We start from the raw sequence: 17,761 nt of genomic DNA, 5'->3' as shown, positions 1-17,761 counted from the left end.
ACCAAGTCATTAGCAAAAGTAGTGTGAAAATATTAATAACATTAAAGAAAATTTGTACAAATCTGCCCAAGATAATTTTACTATTTCTATTGATTTGTGGTGAAACTGGTTGTTCTATAAGAAATACTACCCAGTAAATAGAGTACCTTAACACAGGCTTGTATACGATCAGTGAGTGCAGCATCGGGAACAGTTGGTATAGTATGGAATATTTGAAACACCAAACTTAAAATGTCACGACAACTCTGCAATATGAAATATAATCTATGACATTCACAGGACATATTCAGAGCACACTGCTACAAAACAGGTTTAATGTGTTAATAAGAAATAAATCCACTTTGAAGAAACCAAGAAGAGACTGTCACTTGCAAGCCAAAGGCAAGTGATTCACACACTTTAAATATCTAGTGTTCTTCTCACAATTGTGTGGGACCACATGTAAATGAATAACACCCTTGAAATATGTTACATATTTGCTTTTATTTAATGTGGATTACAAAACAGTAGTTCAACTTAGGCATATGTTGGCTACTATAAAGTGAATCTAGGTAGCAATATTAACACCCGTACATGTATGTGAAGGGAGGACAACTTTTATTCACAGATTTTAATAAAGAGCAACTAAAAACAAACAAATCAGTTTGCATTTAGTCACTAGTAATAATATCTGACCACCTTGTAATCGACACCACCAATGATCTTCAAAAGAAGCTGGAATGTTTTACACCACATGAGTTCCCTCTGGAAACTGAGATGGGGTGTCTTAAGAATAGCATCACAAACCAACCTAGGTAAACCCATGTATCAATTTAAGGTTAGTAAAAGGGAGAAGAAATGCAACCTTGGCTAGTGTATTATTGAGTTGTACATTAGTTACGCATGCAGGGATTTTTAAGAACATGAAGTGTTTAAAGAAGCACAAGGGAGATCTTATTTGTAGCTATATCTATTGTGTGACACAGACAGTGAGCACTACAGCTTCACAACACTGGGTGTGACATCAGCTATAATATAACGACCTTCATTTTGTACAAAAACAAGACTAGATCTGACCAATAGTGTATGCAAATCCTTAACATTTTACAATTATAGTAAATGGTTTGAACCCAGGAGTATCAGTAGTTTGTATAGTGTGATTGTCCCGGTGAGGGTAGTTCATGGCTAAACTGACCAATCATGTTCAACAGACCAGACTTGTAACATCATCGACTGACAAAAACTATTCACTTGACTCTGAAGATGACTTCCACTCAGGTTGTCGAAACATCAGTCACCAACAACAGTTCTTTTCAGAACTACCCTAACCTGGATGATCACACTATACGAACTATTTCACAATTATAAAAAAAATCACTCATTACCTCTGCACCACAGAAGAGGAAAAAGTTCAAATTTATCACATTAGTTACATGTACATGTAGTTCTAAATGTACACGGCAAGGTTTATTTGTTTATACATTTATGCACTATTCATGAAAAGCTTTACTCATATAGGCAGCAGTTAATACAAAATAGTTCTAAAAAGCAAAATGATTTTGTTTCAGTACCTGGAAGGGACCAATGAACTTTCAACTAAACTTCCAAGCAAACCAAAGGCAATGTCTATTCTTCTGGGATTGTTTTCATTGTATATGAATGCAACAAAATCAAGAAGAAGTTGTTCTCTTGCTTCCTACAATAAGAGAGAGCAATATATACAACATTTTTGTGGTAGCTGTATTCATTTGGTGCTTCCAACCAATAAGAAGATTTTTGCATAATTGTTATTAATAATAGACACTTTTTTACCTACAATGCAGTTCACAAGCGTTGGGACATATACCCTGATACTACTAAAACTTTCTCCTCCCTCCTCCCTGTGCACCCTGCTAAGTAATATTGAATTTTTGCCTTTCCTCAAGGTTCATGTGTTACACAGGCTCACTAACTATAGTTTTCCTCATTGCTTTAACATTGCTCAACATTGCAGGACATTTTTTCTCTAAACCTGAGTTAACAATGCTGACAAAGAAAACTAAAATTTATGAAAAATATGTACAAACTATGTAAACTTACTAACTTGATATCGTAAGTTCTGTGTCCTTAGTAACTTACCACAGGGACAGCAACCCAGAAAGGCTTAAAAACCTTTTGGAAAAGATCCTTAATATCTTGATCTTCATTGTGCACAATCATCCTTGTGAAGTAAATATATTAGACACCTGTAAGTTTAGATTTATTTCTTATTTACCGGTACCTCTATTTGGCCAAATAAGTACACAAAATGTTCAAAATGGATAAATCTAATGTTTTTTCTGCACAATATATATTTAAGCTCTTACAAAAAAATCACAAATAAATACAATTAATATCCTACCCACAGAATGCAGTTTCAATTGCCTCAATGCCCTAAGAGAATAGAAAATAATAATGAACAGTATTTATCTTATCACCATGTAGCCAGACTCATTGTGTAGTTCCAGAAAATATCCATAACTCCCCCATGGAAGGGATTTTTTCTGACACCTCCCCACCCCTCTGGAAATTCGAGTTAAGCTTCATACATTTCTTAATTTTTTGGGTCTCATAGAGCCCCCCACCTCCCCAGGAAATTCCAATCCCTTCTGTGGGGGAGCATGGATATTTTCCAGAACTGCACATTGCAGTCCTAAAGAAAAACTTAATGTGAGCTGAAGTTTGGAGTCAGATCACCTGTACCAAGCGCATGGACTAATATGAAATGAGTGATATGAAGAAAGCCATCTGACCCTGTCACACATCAACAATGTGTGGATCCAGAAAATATTCATACTCCCCCACGGAGGGTTTTTCCAGTATGACTCCCCACCCCTAAGGATTTTCCATTCCAGGGGGCTTCACAGTACTCCCCCCAGCCCCTGGAATTTCCATGATTTTTCTGCTTAGGCCCCCACTACCTCTAGGAAATTCCGTATCCATAAACAACAAGACTTAACTCATCAATTGTAATAAAATTCAGCCCCAGCTGTTTATAGTTACATTGTAGACGGCGACCTACTTTTTCATGGTAGACTGCAGACGCAGTGCGTTCCTTCATGTCATGTTAAAATGTTTGAGCCGGTGTTTGAACTAATAAACTTGTAACTGACTTAGAAGCGCTTCACTCCCAAATGGCATAGCAGCTGACTTTTTCTTCATTAAAAGAACATACAAGAATCTCGAAACGTACATAAAGCTGATAAGTTAATAAAGATGGTGAATTTTAAGCTCGGTAAAGAAATGTGAAGGCGAATTAATCAACATGACACGAGCGTGGGACAAAGAAAAATTCTGAGTCCCCGACAGGAATCGAACCCATGACCTCCCGAACACCGGGCGGGCGCTCTATCCACTGAGCTACGAGAACTCATGGAGAGCAAGGTCATTTAACTGAGTTCATATATGATAGGTGTCCTGCATACTGCTAGGATCAACACTATCGAATTCATCGTGAGTAGTGATAAGTTAATAAAGATGGTGAATTTTAAGCTTGGTAAAGAAATGTGAATGTGAATATGAACTCAGTTAAATGACCTTGCTCTCCATGAGTTCTCGTAGCTCAGTGGATAGAGTGCCCGCCCGGTGTTCGGGAGGTCATGGGTTCAATTCCTGTCAGGGACTCAGAATTTTTCTTTGTCCCACGCTCGTGTCATGTTGATTAATTCACCTTCACATTTCTTTACCGAGCTTAAAATTCACCATCTTTATTAACTTATCACTACTCACGATGAATTCGATAGCGTTGATCCTAGCAGTATGCAGGACACCTATCATATATGAACTCAGTTAAATGACCTTGCTCTCCATGAGTTCTCGTAGCTCAGTGGATAGAGCGCCTGCCCGGTGTTCGGGAGGTCATGGGTTCGATTCCTGTCGGGGACTCAGAATTTTTCTTTGTCCCACGCTCGTGTCATGTTGATTAATTCACCTTGTACATAAAGCTCTTTCAAATAACCCAGTCCAAGTTTTAATTTATGCATGGTCAAAACAACAAATCGACATAAAGTTGTCATGCAACACTTTTTTCAGAACAGCTGTTTCCCAAATGTTGCTTTATTTTTTCTTTCATTAAAGGAATACATCAATTAAGTCATGCGCTTTGTCTCTGTAGTTTGTAAATAATAGTAAATTCATTTTATGCCTTATTTTTTTTTTAATTTGCCATACATTTCATACGTGAAACACGCATTGTTCAGTTGTTCTATAAATGACCGAATGAAATCTCGACTACCGCTACAACGCTCCTCGCTATCCATGGTTACATATAGTTCAAGAGGAATGGCTTTGAATCGACTTTGTTCACTTAAGCAAACTATATGTTAACTACATGGATAACGATGAAAATATGCGATAAGCTAGTGACAGCAAGTCCGAAATGGGGAATAATTTTGTATGAGTATCAAACAAAATAAACAAAGAACAAATCTCATTTAATTGACAACATGATTAATGCTGGAAAAAAGCATCTGAGTTCCCACTATGGACCGGGTCCACAGACTACCTATGGACTGGTCTACAGACTACCCCTATGGACCCCTCTAAGGACTACCCCCAAAATAGAATAAAAAATAAGAAATTAACATTTCTGTTACGGGTTGTCTAACATATAGTGTCGGCGAAATTTCGAAGGTTACATTTTGCAAATGTAACATTCTTGGCTTCAGGCTTGGGTGCAAATTATATCATTACATATTGCCATTTCCTTTGCTGTGGCCATACTTTGTGTGAAAGACTGGGAAGCCTGGAAGCCTCCAGGAAGCCTCTGGGAAGCCTCTGAGAAGCCTTGAAATTTGTGCTTTTTCCCCTCCACCATTTTGTTCAGCCCATTCTCCTGTGGCTTCATGGACTTGTTGCAGGCTTCATAATTTGCTCAGCGGAATTACAGATACAAACAAACAAACTAAAATGACCTAAGAACACATCTTCCATAGCCAGATTGAGCCATGAATGGAAGGTAAGAACTTTCCTTCTTTTTGCCATTGGCATCTCCTTACGCTGAAAACAGCAAAACAGCTTTTAGGCACATTTTTTTTTGCAGGGGGGGGGGGGGGGGAGAGGGGGTGTTAATTGCATTTGCACAGTGTAATATATAGATTTAGGCCAGCCTAAAAGTGTAGCTCCTGGGCTGGGTTCTTCAGAGCTTGATTAAGCTAACCCAGGATAAAGTAGAATCTTGATTTGAGTTTTGTAACTTTGTGGTGAGGTTTTCTGTATATTGGCATTCTGTTTCGAGTTTTAACACAAAACAAAAGCAGTGAAAACGGTTAACCTCTAGTCCTGGGTTAGCGTTAACCGGTTTCCAAACAACCTGGCCCTGTTTTCAACAAGTTAGCCTGACATGAGCCCGCGATCCAATCAAAAAAAAAAAAAAAAAAAACAGCACTTGGTCAGTGGTAAACTTCCAATAAACATGTGACCTCGATGAGCTCTAAACTTGAGCCCATGATATGGTCACGTGATGCTGGTCAGCAGATACCTTGTTTTGACAGATGTCAATTGGTCTTAACATGTATGTCTAATATCAAAGAAGGACACGGTAAACCAAGTCTGCATGTCCCTGTCAACCTATTATTTGAAGTATGGCCACCATGTTGAGCGACTCCGTCGTCGTCATCGTTGTCGCCATCGCGCCCATGAGCAATACCACTAGCCATGATAACCATGAGACAATCCATTCACGGGTTTCCTTTTCTTTCTTATATGGGTATGGGGCTCTGCTTGGCGGCCCTTCGGGCCACCAGAGTTCTGCTAATACTCGAAAATTCGCCGACATGAGCCAAGTCTATCAGACGACCCATAAGTGAAGTATTTATTTCTTATTTATTCTATTTTTGAGGGGGTAGTCCGTAGAGGGCGTCCGTAGGGGTAGTCCTTGGAGCGGTCCATAGGTAGTCCACGGACCTGGTCCGTAGTGAGGGTCCGCCGACCGGGGTCAGTGTTTTCGGGTTACCCGTACATCTGTATAAACACTCAATTATCACATACAAAACAAAAACACTCTAAACCTTACATTTTTACAACCAAGTTGTTTCATTATTCTTAAGTTTTTTACTGTTCATTATTATAAGTGCGTTGGGAATTTTAAAATTAAATGTGAAAATAAGAACAGTACCATTTTTTAATTACGCTTAATCTAATAATACTAATATTTTCTTTTTCACAAATAAATGCGAGACCTACACAAGTGTAGTGTATTCTAAATAACAACCGATCAATTGGATATTTAAATTGGGAGTGTTCACTACACACAGCAAACTGGTATAGCGTTTTCTTTAATTTCCCGATTCCCACTACGCGTCTAATTCCCGCGCGCAGATTCTACTTTTGCAGAAAGAGACAAAGCGGAAGTTCAACTAGTTACACAGTTCTACAGGTCTACAGTAGCTTCAGCTGACGCAACAATCTTCAAATCACTAAGAATTCTCATACCAATGCATCTTCCAGTATGTGCAACAGTTTAGCCTTGTGATTTTCCATGATCATGTGTATTCCTTTCACCATGCCAAACACTCCGCCATGTTGGAAAACTATCGTACCCAGGTGTGCACGGTTGGTTGCACTTCAAGTGAGCGTATTTGACGTACAAACCAGGCCGGGCTCAAAATGGCGTCTGGAAGGAAACGTGGGTAAGTGGACTGTTTTTCCTTGCATAAATGACGCAACTATTTGTTTTACTGTAACGTAATGAGCCTTTTTTTATTTAAGGTTGAAACTTCACTCAATAATCGAGAAACTTTCTGAACAGTGTGAAAGAAAGAGTCCTTTACGCGTAAGTAGACAAGTAAAAAGTTGAAATCAAAAATTTTATGTAAGTTTTAGAGGCATGCAACTTGCTCAGGGGCAATACAGTACCAGTGCGTTGTTTATAATTAAAGGAAATCTTCTGTTTATTTAGGTTGCTTTCCTAAAAGAGTAACGTAGTTTTTTCTAAATGTTTCGATTGTCTGGTGAGTTAAGCACGTGTGAAATAATGAACGCCCCTAAAATTTTTTCACAGTTAGCGAAGGGCCACTTACAAATAATAATTTAGGAAATATTGGGATTTTTAGACACAAATCTAAATTTGTTGTCTGCTTCTTAGTATGTGATCGGCTAAGATTTTCGTGGTACTGTATTTTCTCGTTTGATCCCTGGGTCTCAGTTGGTCTCCACGTGCGGGAGAGCAGTGAATTAATATCTTAAGTATTTATTTGAGGTTAAGTAACCTTCCTGAAGTCGTAATGGCAAGTAATATGGCTGTAACAAAAAAATAATGAATGATACTGCACTAAAGTAAGATAAAATATAGGGTTCTTGAGCCTGTTTCTTGAAAGCCTTGAAAACGTTTTAGGCCCACAAAGACATTTGAAGTTAAATATCTGTACCTAACAACAGAGAGCTGTATACTCCTGAAACCTCTTGTTTGAAGGGAACCTCTGTTCATATTTAGAATTTGTGAATAAAACAGCACTGTAATCATACGGTTTGAATTTTTGCTACGGCTTTCTGGGTACAAAAACTTTTGGGACCTTTGAGAAACAGGTCCCTGGATACCAATTTGGTGACTGAAATTCAAATGTTAGTAGCCAGAATGGAAAATCTAGGTGCAATTTTACTCCCCACCCCTGGATGGGATGCTAGTCCATGGCAGGGTTACCCCCAGCATTAAATATGCCAGTACCCATTTATAGAGAGCAGCAGTGTAAGTGTTAGTGTGTTGCCCAAGAACACAGCACAATTACCCTGGCCAAGGCTCAAACTGAGTCAAGGAAAACCCTGACCCCTGACCCACCCTGGGATAAGGTGGGGATTTGGAAAAAGTTTTCCTCAAATGTTGAATAATACCCCTACCCCTGGGGATGTAGAAGGCTAGAATCAAGTCTGATCTTGGGAAATATGAATATATTTTTTCTGCTGCTGGCAGAAAGAATACTTGTAGTCAACATGTGAGAATACTTGTAGTCAACATGTGCTGGTACGTTTAGTACTGTTAAAAAACCACGTAAAATTTACTTAAAATAACATCTTAGTTAACATATTGCTACATTGTATTGAATTACAGGATGACGAAGGTGAAGATATTCATCTGAGTTCAGAACTTTGTAATGTAAAAAGGTGCAGTATTTTAAATGTCATTATTTTCCCAGTGCACTGAACCAAATTTCCTTAATCAAGTGCTCAGCTTTACTTAAAGTGCTTATGAAGTAAAAAATAATTGCTGCTTATTTGAAAGACTTTTCAAAGTAAAGAAGAATGGCGTTTTCCTTTTTGGAATATCTTTTTTCATTTTAGAGATATTCACATTTTTGTATTATGCAAATGAGGAAAGTGACGACGCCATAAACAGTTCCACCTAAACAGTTTGATACAGAATCAAGAATATCTCCAGAAATACTGGAATAGTGTTCTTTAAACTTGGCACCAGAAATGTACATCACAAAAGAAAGAGAATGACACATACTATGTTGTTGTCATGGCAACACTCTTGGCTCTAGTCTCTTTCTGAGAAAAAATAAAATAATATCACCATTTGCAACCTTTTACAGTAGGACAGAGGGTCTTGCTCAGAACACACATGGTTCCCATACTGTCGTAACTCTCCCCATTAGATTGTTGGGAGTGGATGAACCTTGTTTAAGATAAAATCTGGGAATTTTAGTCTTAATTAAAACAGGACCAGCAGCATAACTATTGCAGGACGGGTGTCATTTCTGGTGCCAAGTTTATAGAACACTGCTTTAATATTTCTAGAGATATTCTTGATTGAGTGTTGTACTGTACTGTTGTACTGGAACCCACCTGTGACGTCATCACTTTCCTTATTTGCATAATACAAAAACGTAAATATCTCTAAAATGAAAAAGATATTCCAAAAAGGAAAACGCCATTCTTCTTTACTTTGAAAAGCCTTTCAAATGAGCAGCAATTATTTTTTTACTTCATAGGCACTTTAAATATATAAGGCTAAACCCACTTCTCCTCTGAAAAGTAGTCAGACTGAGTTTATGAACTAAGTAAGGGAGGTAGAGATACTTGCTGATTCTCTAGGTCAAATTGTAAGATGTACAAATACGTTATTATTGGCCTGTTACATTGTTAGTCAATGCTTTCAATAAGATATGATTGAAGTAGATTCCCTTAATGGGAGAGCAATGCTAGAGGCCCATATGAACTTCCTCTATCAAGGGCCAAACCACTGACATTACAGCAGGAGATTGACAACAGAATACCCACAGGAGCTCTGCAGGTGTTGTTGTAAGTGATGGCTCGTGTGGTACTGGATTAACAACTTGAGCCCTGCCAGAGTTACTATGTTGTGTGTTTACTGTTAGAGTACCTTTATCCACTCAGAGGTCTATTTGAGTACTGGCAAAAAGTTAGAACAACCTGACAAGAAGCTATGAAGAAGCCTGATATGTTTAACTGTTTGAAGAATAATTTATTGGGCTTGTGGTGCCATGGACCACTGCATGCTATAAGTTGGTCTAGAGTAATGTCAAGCCTTTAAATTAAGTCTAGTTATTTATAAGCAGTGGTGCCTAACTCTGTTTCAGTAACACAAAGCTGCTGAGAGGTTCTTGCTATTTTCCCTGCATGGGATGCAATTAAATTTAGCTTTCAGTAGGTTTGTAATGATCCCACAGTATTTATTTTTTCTTTTTTATGAGACATATTGTTCTTACAGTAGCTGAAACCGAGTAGCCTGAAATACAAATTCAGTTGCACTAGTCTATGTAGAACGAATTTTCTACAGTCTAGTTAACATGTCTCAAGGTCATTTTTTCTTTACTTGAATAGAAAACAGAGGAAGGGAAATGGAGTTAAGAGAGTTTGCAAAGAAACGTCGTCAAGATCAGATTCCGAAGAAGGGTCATCAGATGAAGAGATCGCTGTCATTGGCAATGACATCCAAAATGATGAAGACCTCAGTAAAGAGTCAGATGAGAAAGCTAATGCATGCAACACCATAAGAAGAGCAATGCTTTACCCCAGAGCAGCAAAGACAAATGCGTGGAGGAAACAAACTGTAAAACAACAGCAAAAGTGTGAGACTAGAACTTTAGATAACAAAAATAAGAAAAAGAGTAAGGGAAGAAAAGGGAAATCAAGAGTAAATACATCAAAAGTAATTGAAGAAAGCAGTGGTAAAGAGGCTGATGAAGACTTGGCCATTGATGTTGAGGCATTTGTGCACCATGGACCTGTTATGGAGGATATAGATCAAGCTGCTGCTTCATTTTCATGTCCATTCTGCTCTGCATTATGTAAAAATAACCAAGATGTCATACAGCACATTAAAGACTGCCATGACTCAGGTGAGATAAAAAATTACCGGTAATGTTTCCCATTTATTTAAGAGTTTGACTGCAAGCTTCAAGGATTTCATCAAGTTTTTCAGAAAGAAGGCAACTGGTTTTCACAGGCAGGCAAAACATTTTGAACTGAACTTTGTCATAAAAAAAAAAAACTTTCCTCCAGGTGGTCAAACCAGGCAAGCAAAATTGTCCTCACAGCTGGTCAATTTACCTGGTGTTCAGCTCTTAATGAACCTTCTGAAGTTACCAGTTTCTGTGAGCTGATATTTAGTAAGGAACAACTCAGTCTGTCAAATTCAACAGAAACTAAGGATGAGTGGTGATATAGTGGCTGATCTATTAAACATGAAATTTTATTGATTATACATGTACTGTACTTTAAAATAATCTTTGGAAGTGTTGCATGAAATTGGCATGCCTGCATTTGGCTTTCTTTCAATCAGCAGAAGGCCCTTGCTTACATGCAGCCAATCAATTTGCCGATACTCGGCCCCAGACTGGGTTATGCTACAAAAAGGCTCTTGATTGTGCAGTAGCAGCATTGTGGAGTAGTCACAGATGTCAGGATTTGCTGATTACTCTATCATTACACTTGTCCTGAAGTGTAACTGGAAAGTGCTTCCATTGGTGGCTTTTGAATTTTTAGAGGTTTAAGTTACATACTACATGGAGGATTGTCCAATTTTCCCAGAGTCAAGAACTGGTTTGACTTTGTGAGAGTTTTGAGTTATCAGCAAGGGGTTGACGAAACACATGTAGTTGTAAAGTTGTAAGGTTCATTTGAAGGAAATCCATGGGAAACAATGTTTTAATCAGTTTTTGGAACATTTAAGAATTTGGGGTTCAAGATATTGAGATCCCCCTGTTGCTCCGGGTGTAGTCTTAAGCGTATAATCAGGATTTCATGGCTTACAATTTACATTTACTGTAACTTGAAAAATGTGGAACATTATGTATCTGCTAACTTGCATGTGTAATACAGAGAAGAGAGAAGATTGGTAACTATTGGTGCTGTGGGAAAAGCCAAGGTTTATTTTATTTGTTTACTGTCAGAATGTGCTGTTGTGGATCACAGTGAACAAGATGAAGAGATGTCCTCAGATTCACCCACAGATGCTACTGACAGTGATGAAGACTTTACACCTAACAAGACAACAACACCTAAACAGAAGGTCAGACGTGCTACAAAATCACAAACCTCTCAAAGTGAAAATGTAAGTATAAATAAATTGTAAAGAATCGTGATGGTAATTTGTCTGACATAAGGAGTCCATTATCACAAGGAATCTTTGATGAAAAATGCTGTTCAGACCTCAAACCTCTGAAACAGTTTAACCTGAGTGCCAACTTTTGATTGGGAAAAAACTGGTTTTTAGCCAAGATTCCCTGCAATAACTGCTTACGATTAGATGTACTTGAACTGACGGCACCATTGTGGTGGACACTTCTGTTTGTGATCAGACACTCTCAGTCGTTGTTGGTCCCTACCATACCTCACTTATTTCAAGGAGAACAGAAACTTTGATTTACCGATTTTGTTTGTTTTTTAGACAGCTGCAGAAGTATCTGAGGGTGAACTTTGCATAGATGTGGAAAATGTAATGGGCATAGAGTCTGGTGTGAATGACATTGATAAACCATCTGCACAGTCTACATCCCTGGTGTCATCATTCTCATGTGTAACTTGCAATGTCGATTTCAAGACAAAGAACGACCTTATAACTCACATTGCTGAGTGTAACAAACATGGTGTGTGAACTTCACAAGTGTTATATAGTTAAAGTGTTGTTTTTCACGCATGGACTAGGTTTCAAGTAATCCAATTATGGTTACCGTACTCCACTCGGGGGCAAGGAACTAAGCTATTGGTTGGTCAGAAATTGGTTTTCAATATTACAGCGATTTTGAATTGAGTGTCGAAAGCAATTTTCGTGTTTGCTTTGGTTTTGCATTCCCATGTGTTGTAATTTAGAAATTGTCATGCCATTTATTTATTGATGCAGTTATTTATTTATCTATTTTCACTTAGCTTTTGGCACAATGACAATTTTCACTTGATTTTTGCACACTGATCACCACCAGGCCCAATCTTTTCTTTCAAGTATTTTTTTGTTGTGGTAATGGTCAGTGCTGTGATTGCACAATATGTTTTCAGACAGCAGTAAAGAGTCATGCAGTAACTTCAGATGTGTTTGTCAGGCTTGTGGGATGAGATTTTACCAGTGGACTGAGCTTCGGAAACACTTTGACGAGAAACCAGGTACACGCAATATTGTGCGAGAAAATTTTAACAACAAATTCTATGATTCTAAACCTAAATGATTCAATTTACACCATGAATATAAAGCACAATTTCAAGGATATTCCTTATAAGATTGTAAATAGTAACACCAAGGTAGGTATACATATGTGTAGACAACGAAATTAATGGGATAACCGCTTCTGTTTTGTGGAGCTTACCCAACCTCCTAACACTTTGAAATTAGCTCAACGCAAGGAACAGGCTAGGTCGAAATATTTCCGCTCTGGGTTTTGAAAACAAGTTTTCTCAACTGCCATTACATGTGTTGTGATCTAAAATTCCAAACGATGGCCAAGTTCAACCTGGACAAGAATCTAAAAGAATTTCTAGCTATTTTAACGACCAGATTTATGCCCATTAGTTTTATCTCATCAAGAAAGCTGAGTGAGTGTTATGAATGTCTTACAATGTTCACAGACTGTCGCAAGATGTATCAGTGTGATCAGTGTGACCAGATTTGTCTGACAACAAGTTTCCTAAGGAAACACAAGAGACTTCATTCAGATGAAAGACCACACAAATGTTCTGTATGTGATGCTGCATTTAAAGACAAGGCCTATCTCAAGAGGCATGGTGTTAAACACACCGGGGTCAAGGAGTTCAAATGTGATCTCTGTGACAAACTATTTTCCCATCAACGTGAGTTTAACAAAGAAGAAATATTAGGGAGATTAAGCAAACCACGACGACGACGGCAACGAGAACGCAACCAAACAAAACGTCTACTGAGTAGAACAATGGCTGTGCACGTGCGTTATAGATCATTGTACATTTCTCCGTCCTCTGCAAAACAAGAACATGAAATGACCAAGTTCTGCGTGAACGACGACGGCTAATTTTTCGTATTTCATTTGGAATTGAACGCTGACTGCATCTTAAGCCTGAGCACGTTTTTCGAGCCATTGGCGTACTGAACACATCTAGACAATTACGAACTTCGCTGGTAAAATATCAATCCATTTTTGACTTGGCGTCGTCCTCGGCGTCGCCGTCGTCGTTACTTAAGCTCCCTATTTACGTTTTTACACGACGTTCCTTTGCGCAAACCTAACCTTAAGATTGGGGGTTAAGTGATTAGGCATGTCGTAGAGCACAGCGGTCTGCTTCTTGCCCAGCTGTTGATTTTTCAGACAATTTGGTGGTCACGAAAATTATTCTCTGTAAGAATCTACTTAAAAGATGTATTCATTTTCATTTTGCAAGCTCATTTACTTAGGCCGCTGTGGCACGTTGTCAGTGCACAAAGTTATAGTCAAATCGACAAAAACCTCTAAATAGATCGTTTACTAAGGAAAAAAGACAACCAATACGAAACAAGTATGTTAAAGATTAGAAAATTAGATTAGAAACGCACAAAGTACCAAGCTGATTAGTTCTTATCTGAAGCCAAAAGCTAAACTAAGTTAACATTTACAGCTCCACAGAATTTGAAGTTTCAGTGTGGTTTAAAAATGAAGAACAAAGGAAAACGAAAGAAACTGATATTATAACTAATAAAAGCTGAGTCGATTACTCAGCTGATACTATTCCTAAACTAGCATAATTCTGCTTTGAAACCCCGGGGCCTGAGTACGTGTAATATTTTTTGGGGGCTCGTCGTATAATCTTCAATTGAAGGTTCGTTGTCGAGCGTAAATGCATGCAACCTCGTAGGGTAGCGTGCAACCTCGTAGCGTAGCGTAGGGTGCATGCAACCTCGTTCTCAGGGTCATCTCTCTTCCTTCCTTGAGAATGTAATTTTTCAAGGGAGGAAGAGATAGAAACCTGGGAACGAGGTTGGGGTGCATGCGCAGTGTTTAATCAATTGTTTCCAACTGTCATGGTAGGCACCCTGAGGGAACACAGAAGACGGCACACCGGCGAGAGACCATACAAGTGTAAATACTGTGAAGCAACCTTTATTAACAACAGCAGTCTGAAGACTCACACCGCTAAACACACGGGAATCCTACCTTACAAGTGTCAAGCTTGTGGCAAATTGTTTGCCAAGTCCTACGGCCTGAAGATGCATTCACTTTCTCACTCCAACGAAAAACCTTTTGTCTGTGAGGTAATCATTTTTTGTGTGTCGCTTTCCTTTATTTATTTATTTATTTTTTTTTTTAGATTCTTACCGTCGCGTATGTTGTCCCGAAGACGTCAAGTTGTTTCCCTTGGATATTGGATTGTCAGTGTAATGTAAATTTTTGAACGAAAAGAAGACAGAAGCGTACACCTGTGTTGTTACATATTTTCTCGTTCACCTATCGTTTCACCACGACCTACAGTAGTATCGATAAGAAAACAAAAGAGAGCGGCTGTGACACTGGCTATAATTAAAGAAGTAAGAAAATATAGTAACAAACTTAGTCAGTAAATAAGTTAATTGACTTGACTCAATGGACGTAATGCCGTGATCATTGGATGAAATGGGAACCTTTTCTCTGATCTTTTTCAATCTTTCCTCTGTTTTCTTTTGTTGTAGGTCTGTGGTAAAGGTTTTAAGCGGCCAGATCACTTTAAACAGCACAAAATCATTCATTCTGATGACAAACCTTTTAAATGTGACACGTGCCATAGGACATTCAACCAAAGAGTGTGCCTCAGGAAACACCTTCCTTGCAAAGAGCACGAAAAGCAAGAGAAAAAACTGCAGAATTCTCTTGCCAAACAGAATCGAACTCAAAACAAACCCAAGCGATCAAAAAAGTCTTCTACAGATGCTCCGCGAAAATCAGAGAAGTCCGAAGATATTTCACAAGCCGACTGTGCCAGTCCAGCAGTGGATGATACCGCCACAGATTGCTGCGAAGTTTCAAACGATTTTAGCTTACCTTCACCTGTTGATACAAGCGAAAACTCCTTATTAGCGGGCTGTTATTCCCCTCCTTCATTTGTGCGGCCCATATCAAAGTTAGACGACAATGAGTATTACTCTGAACACGAAGATACCCAACAGGATTATCATGAGCACGACAGAGATTTCTCATCGCAGCACTTGACGGACCGAACAGAAACAAGCTTGCTTCCTGCATCATTCGTCCCTGCCATGTTCGGGGTCGAGGAACCTCTTTCACTTGACACCCTTCCCCCGCTTCCTTCGCATCATACGCATACATTATCTGGAAGACCGCTGAGTCATGACAATGCTACTGATCTAGGCTCGGTTTTCCTAAGCAGCCCTATAGACTCGGAGAACCTAAGTTCCATCGTCGAAGAGACAAACTCATTTTTTGGTCATGACTGAACTCATTCATTTTCACTTTAATTATTTCGCTTTGAAAACTTATTTAATTTAAATGATTTAAATGCATGGTTACCCCATGGCACTTGATGTATTTACTTATTTATTTATTTATTTAAAAGTGGGAGGTGATCGTATTTAACATTTGTAAAATTCCGGTCGTTACTGTTGTGCTCCTCAGACTTTTTTAATAAATCAAAAATCGTATTTAACATTTATAACATTTCAGTCGTTACTGTTAAGCTCCTAATACTTTGTTAAAATAAATCAAAAAATAATCTCCATCACGAGGCCTAATATCATGGTTCTTAGACCAGATTTATTAAAAATATAATAAACAGCAGTGATTAATAGTTGTTCAAAAATTGTAACGGTCAGTTTTGGAAAATGAATGTTGCCTAGCATACGAAACTAGAAGTTAAGCAAAATGCGTTAGCATACAATGCTTATCATCGCTATTTTTAATCTGTGCACTTGCTTTGGAATTGCAAAGGTGGTGTTGCTAACAGAAGGACGAGCTAACACGCATGAATGGAAGTTATTGATTTATGTTTTTCATCTCCATGGTTTCAGGTAAAAATATTTTTCATATCTTCATATCTTGACTTTTGAATAAACCCTTTTCTTCCCCACTTGAGGCTCCTAAGAGAAACACATTGGCACGAATTCCATCGTTCATCGCAAGCTTTTAGGCTCCGCAAAGGGAAGGCGAAAAACAAAGTAAGGTTCTTACATTTTTTTAATTAGGATATGCTAAAAATGGCCCCATTTACATTCGCCAGTAGTCACAGCCATAGTTGTCCCGCTAGGTAGCGACCAAAGTACACAATTTCCGATTTAGATGGACGCATTGGCTACGCGATCATGGGACCGAGGGTAAAAATAACTTTTATAGCGTGACTTGAAGCTTAAGGTGATTCCCTAGTAAAAGAACCCGCCATAGATTTCCGATGAAACTTGGTATGCTGTTGTTACAGGAGAAGGAGATATTAAAAACGTAGTAAAAGGAGGGGGTCACCGTGCTTGTTTTCACGCCACAATGCTGACAAATACGGTTATTTAGGTGACTTTTGGTAATCTCCGTGCGCAAGAAATAAGCTCGATTATTTTTCAATGCAGCTTGTTATATCGCACAAAGTTTGACTTTCTTTGATTGTTTATTCATCTACGTCCCAGAAAAAATGTCTTCAAATACCCTGCATTTTTTTATCCTTTAAAGGAAACATCATTTGGACATGCGTTGTTTGGCCCGTTGTCTCCCTCTGTGGTATTTATTTCATTTGCCAAAAAAGTAGCCATAGATTTCTGCTAATTTTTTTCTCAGTTATTGAGGATATTGTTCTCATTGAAATTAGGAACTAAAAAGTAAGGGTCACCGTGCTCGGTTAAGAGAAAAGGAGCATTTATTTCGCTATCAAGCTAAGTTTGAGGGAAATCTCTTACGTTTGGTACGCGCAGGCGCTCATGTGCGCGCGCTAATGACGCGAAAATCGAGCGCAGAAGGGATGCGCAGTGCAATAGTACGTAATCACCTAAAGTAGATTTTTAAAGATGGGGCACGGGGATGTGTTCTCTCAGATCATCGTCTCTTGTCCACACTAATCCGTCACGAAAATGGAGCTTTTCGAAAGCACTCTTTAAACCGGAGGAATTTGAAAACGCCGGCTTTGCGTTTTCGTGCATGTGGACGGAAAACATTATGAAAACGGAGCTTTTCGAAAACGATGAAGTCGCGATGATCATGTGATTTCCCTTCTTGAGTTTTCCTCAAACACAAATCCAAAATGACCGGTGATTGTTGCGTTTTCAAATTTCGCCAGCGTAGTGTGGACGGGGCCCAAACTACAATGCCACTGGCATGCGAAATGTTCAGTGAATGCTCACGTGCCATTTCATTAAGCTCCCAGAGAGAGCTTTTATTTTATTACAGGATATAATAAT

General features: G+C 38.6%; 2 protein-coding genes across 3 annotated transcripts in view; one reads left to right on the top strand and one right to left on the bottom strand.

Moving 5' to 3' along the window:
• LOC110046227 (mediator of RNA polymerase II transcription subunit 23-like) overlaps positions 1-6,542 on the bottom strand; it is a 40,218-nt gene extending 33,676 nt beyond the window's left edge. The window contains exons 1-6 of one of the 2 annotated variants that reach the window (XM_020751912.2): positions 6,430-6,542; positions 2,360-2,391; positions 2,098-2,179; positions 1,551-1,675; positions 679-790; positions 147-245 (exon numbers count right to left, since the gene is read on the bottom strand). In XM_020751912.2, coding sequence (XP_020607571.2) covers positions 147-245; positions 679-790; positions 1,551-1,675; positions 2,098-2,179; positions 2,360-2,391; positions 6,430-6,501 — 522 coding nt within the window. In that variant the 5' untranslated portion in view covers positions 6,502-6,542. Of the gene's footprint in view, positions 1-146; positions 246-678; positions 791-1,550; positions 1,676-2,097; positions 2,205-2,359; positions 2,392-6,429 lie in introns of those variants that run through there. The other variant, XM_089280137.1, reaches the window with a different exon arrangement.
• Positions 6,543-6,556: 14 nt separating this feature from the next.
• LOC110046235 (uncharacterized) lies at positions 6,557-16,185 on the top strand. Its single transcript, XM_020751921.2, has 10 exons — positions 6,557-6,626; positions 6,706-6,769; positions 8,042-8,094; positions 9,778-10,295; positions 11,349-11,509; positions 11,846-12,044; positions 12,451-12,555; positions 13,015-13,236; positions 14,424-14,647; positions 15,062-16,185. Exons 1-10 carry the CDS (start codon positions 6,604-6,606, stop codon positions 15,821-15,823), a joined length of 2,331 nt encoding a protein of 776 aa, XP_020607580.2. The 5' UTR covers positions 6,557-6,603; the 3' UTR covers positions 15,824-16,185.
• Positions 16,186-17,761: the final 1,576 nt, after the last annotated feature.

Source organism: Orbicella faveolata, unplaced genomic scaffold (genome assembly GCF_042242905.1).
Source record: "Orbicella faveolata isolate gen_17 unplaced genomic scaffold, um_ofav_v1 contig_47, whole genome shotgun sequence".
Classification (NCBI taxonomy): Eukaryota; Metazoa; Cnidaria; class Anthozoa; order Scleractinia; family Merulinidae; genus Orbicella; species Orbicella faveolata.
The sequence above is the reverse complement of the archived record's forward strand: the minus strand, read 5'-3'. Positions and strand labels throughout refer to the sequence as shown.

Excerpts from the sequence above, each read along its gene's own strand:
- LOC110046235 (XM_020751921.2), top strand. The coding sequence starts at position 6,604 with ATGGCGTCTGGAAGGAAACGTGG. Across the intron at positions 10,296-11,348 it reads TAAAGACTGCCATGACTCAG|AATGTGCTGTTGTGGATCAC; the intron begins GTGAGATAAAAA and ends GTTTACTGTCAG. Across the intron at positions 12,045-12,450 it reads TGCTGAGTGTAACAAACATG|ACAGCAGTAAAGAGTCATGC; the intron begins GTGTGTGAACTT and ends ATATGTTTTCAG.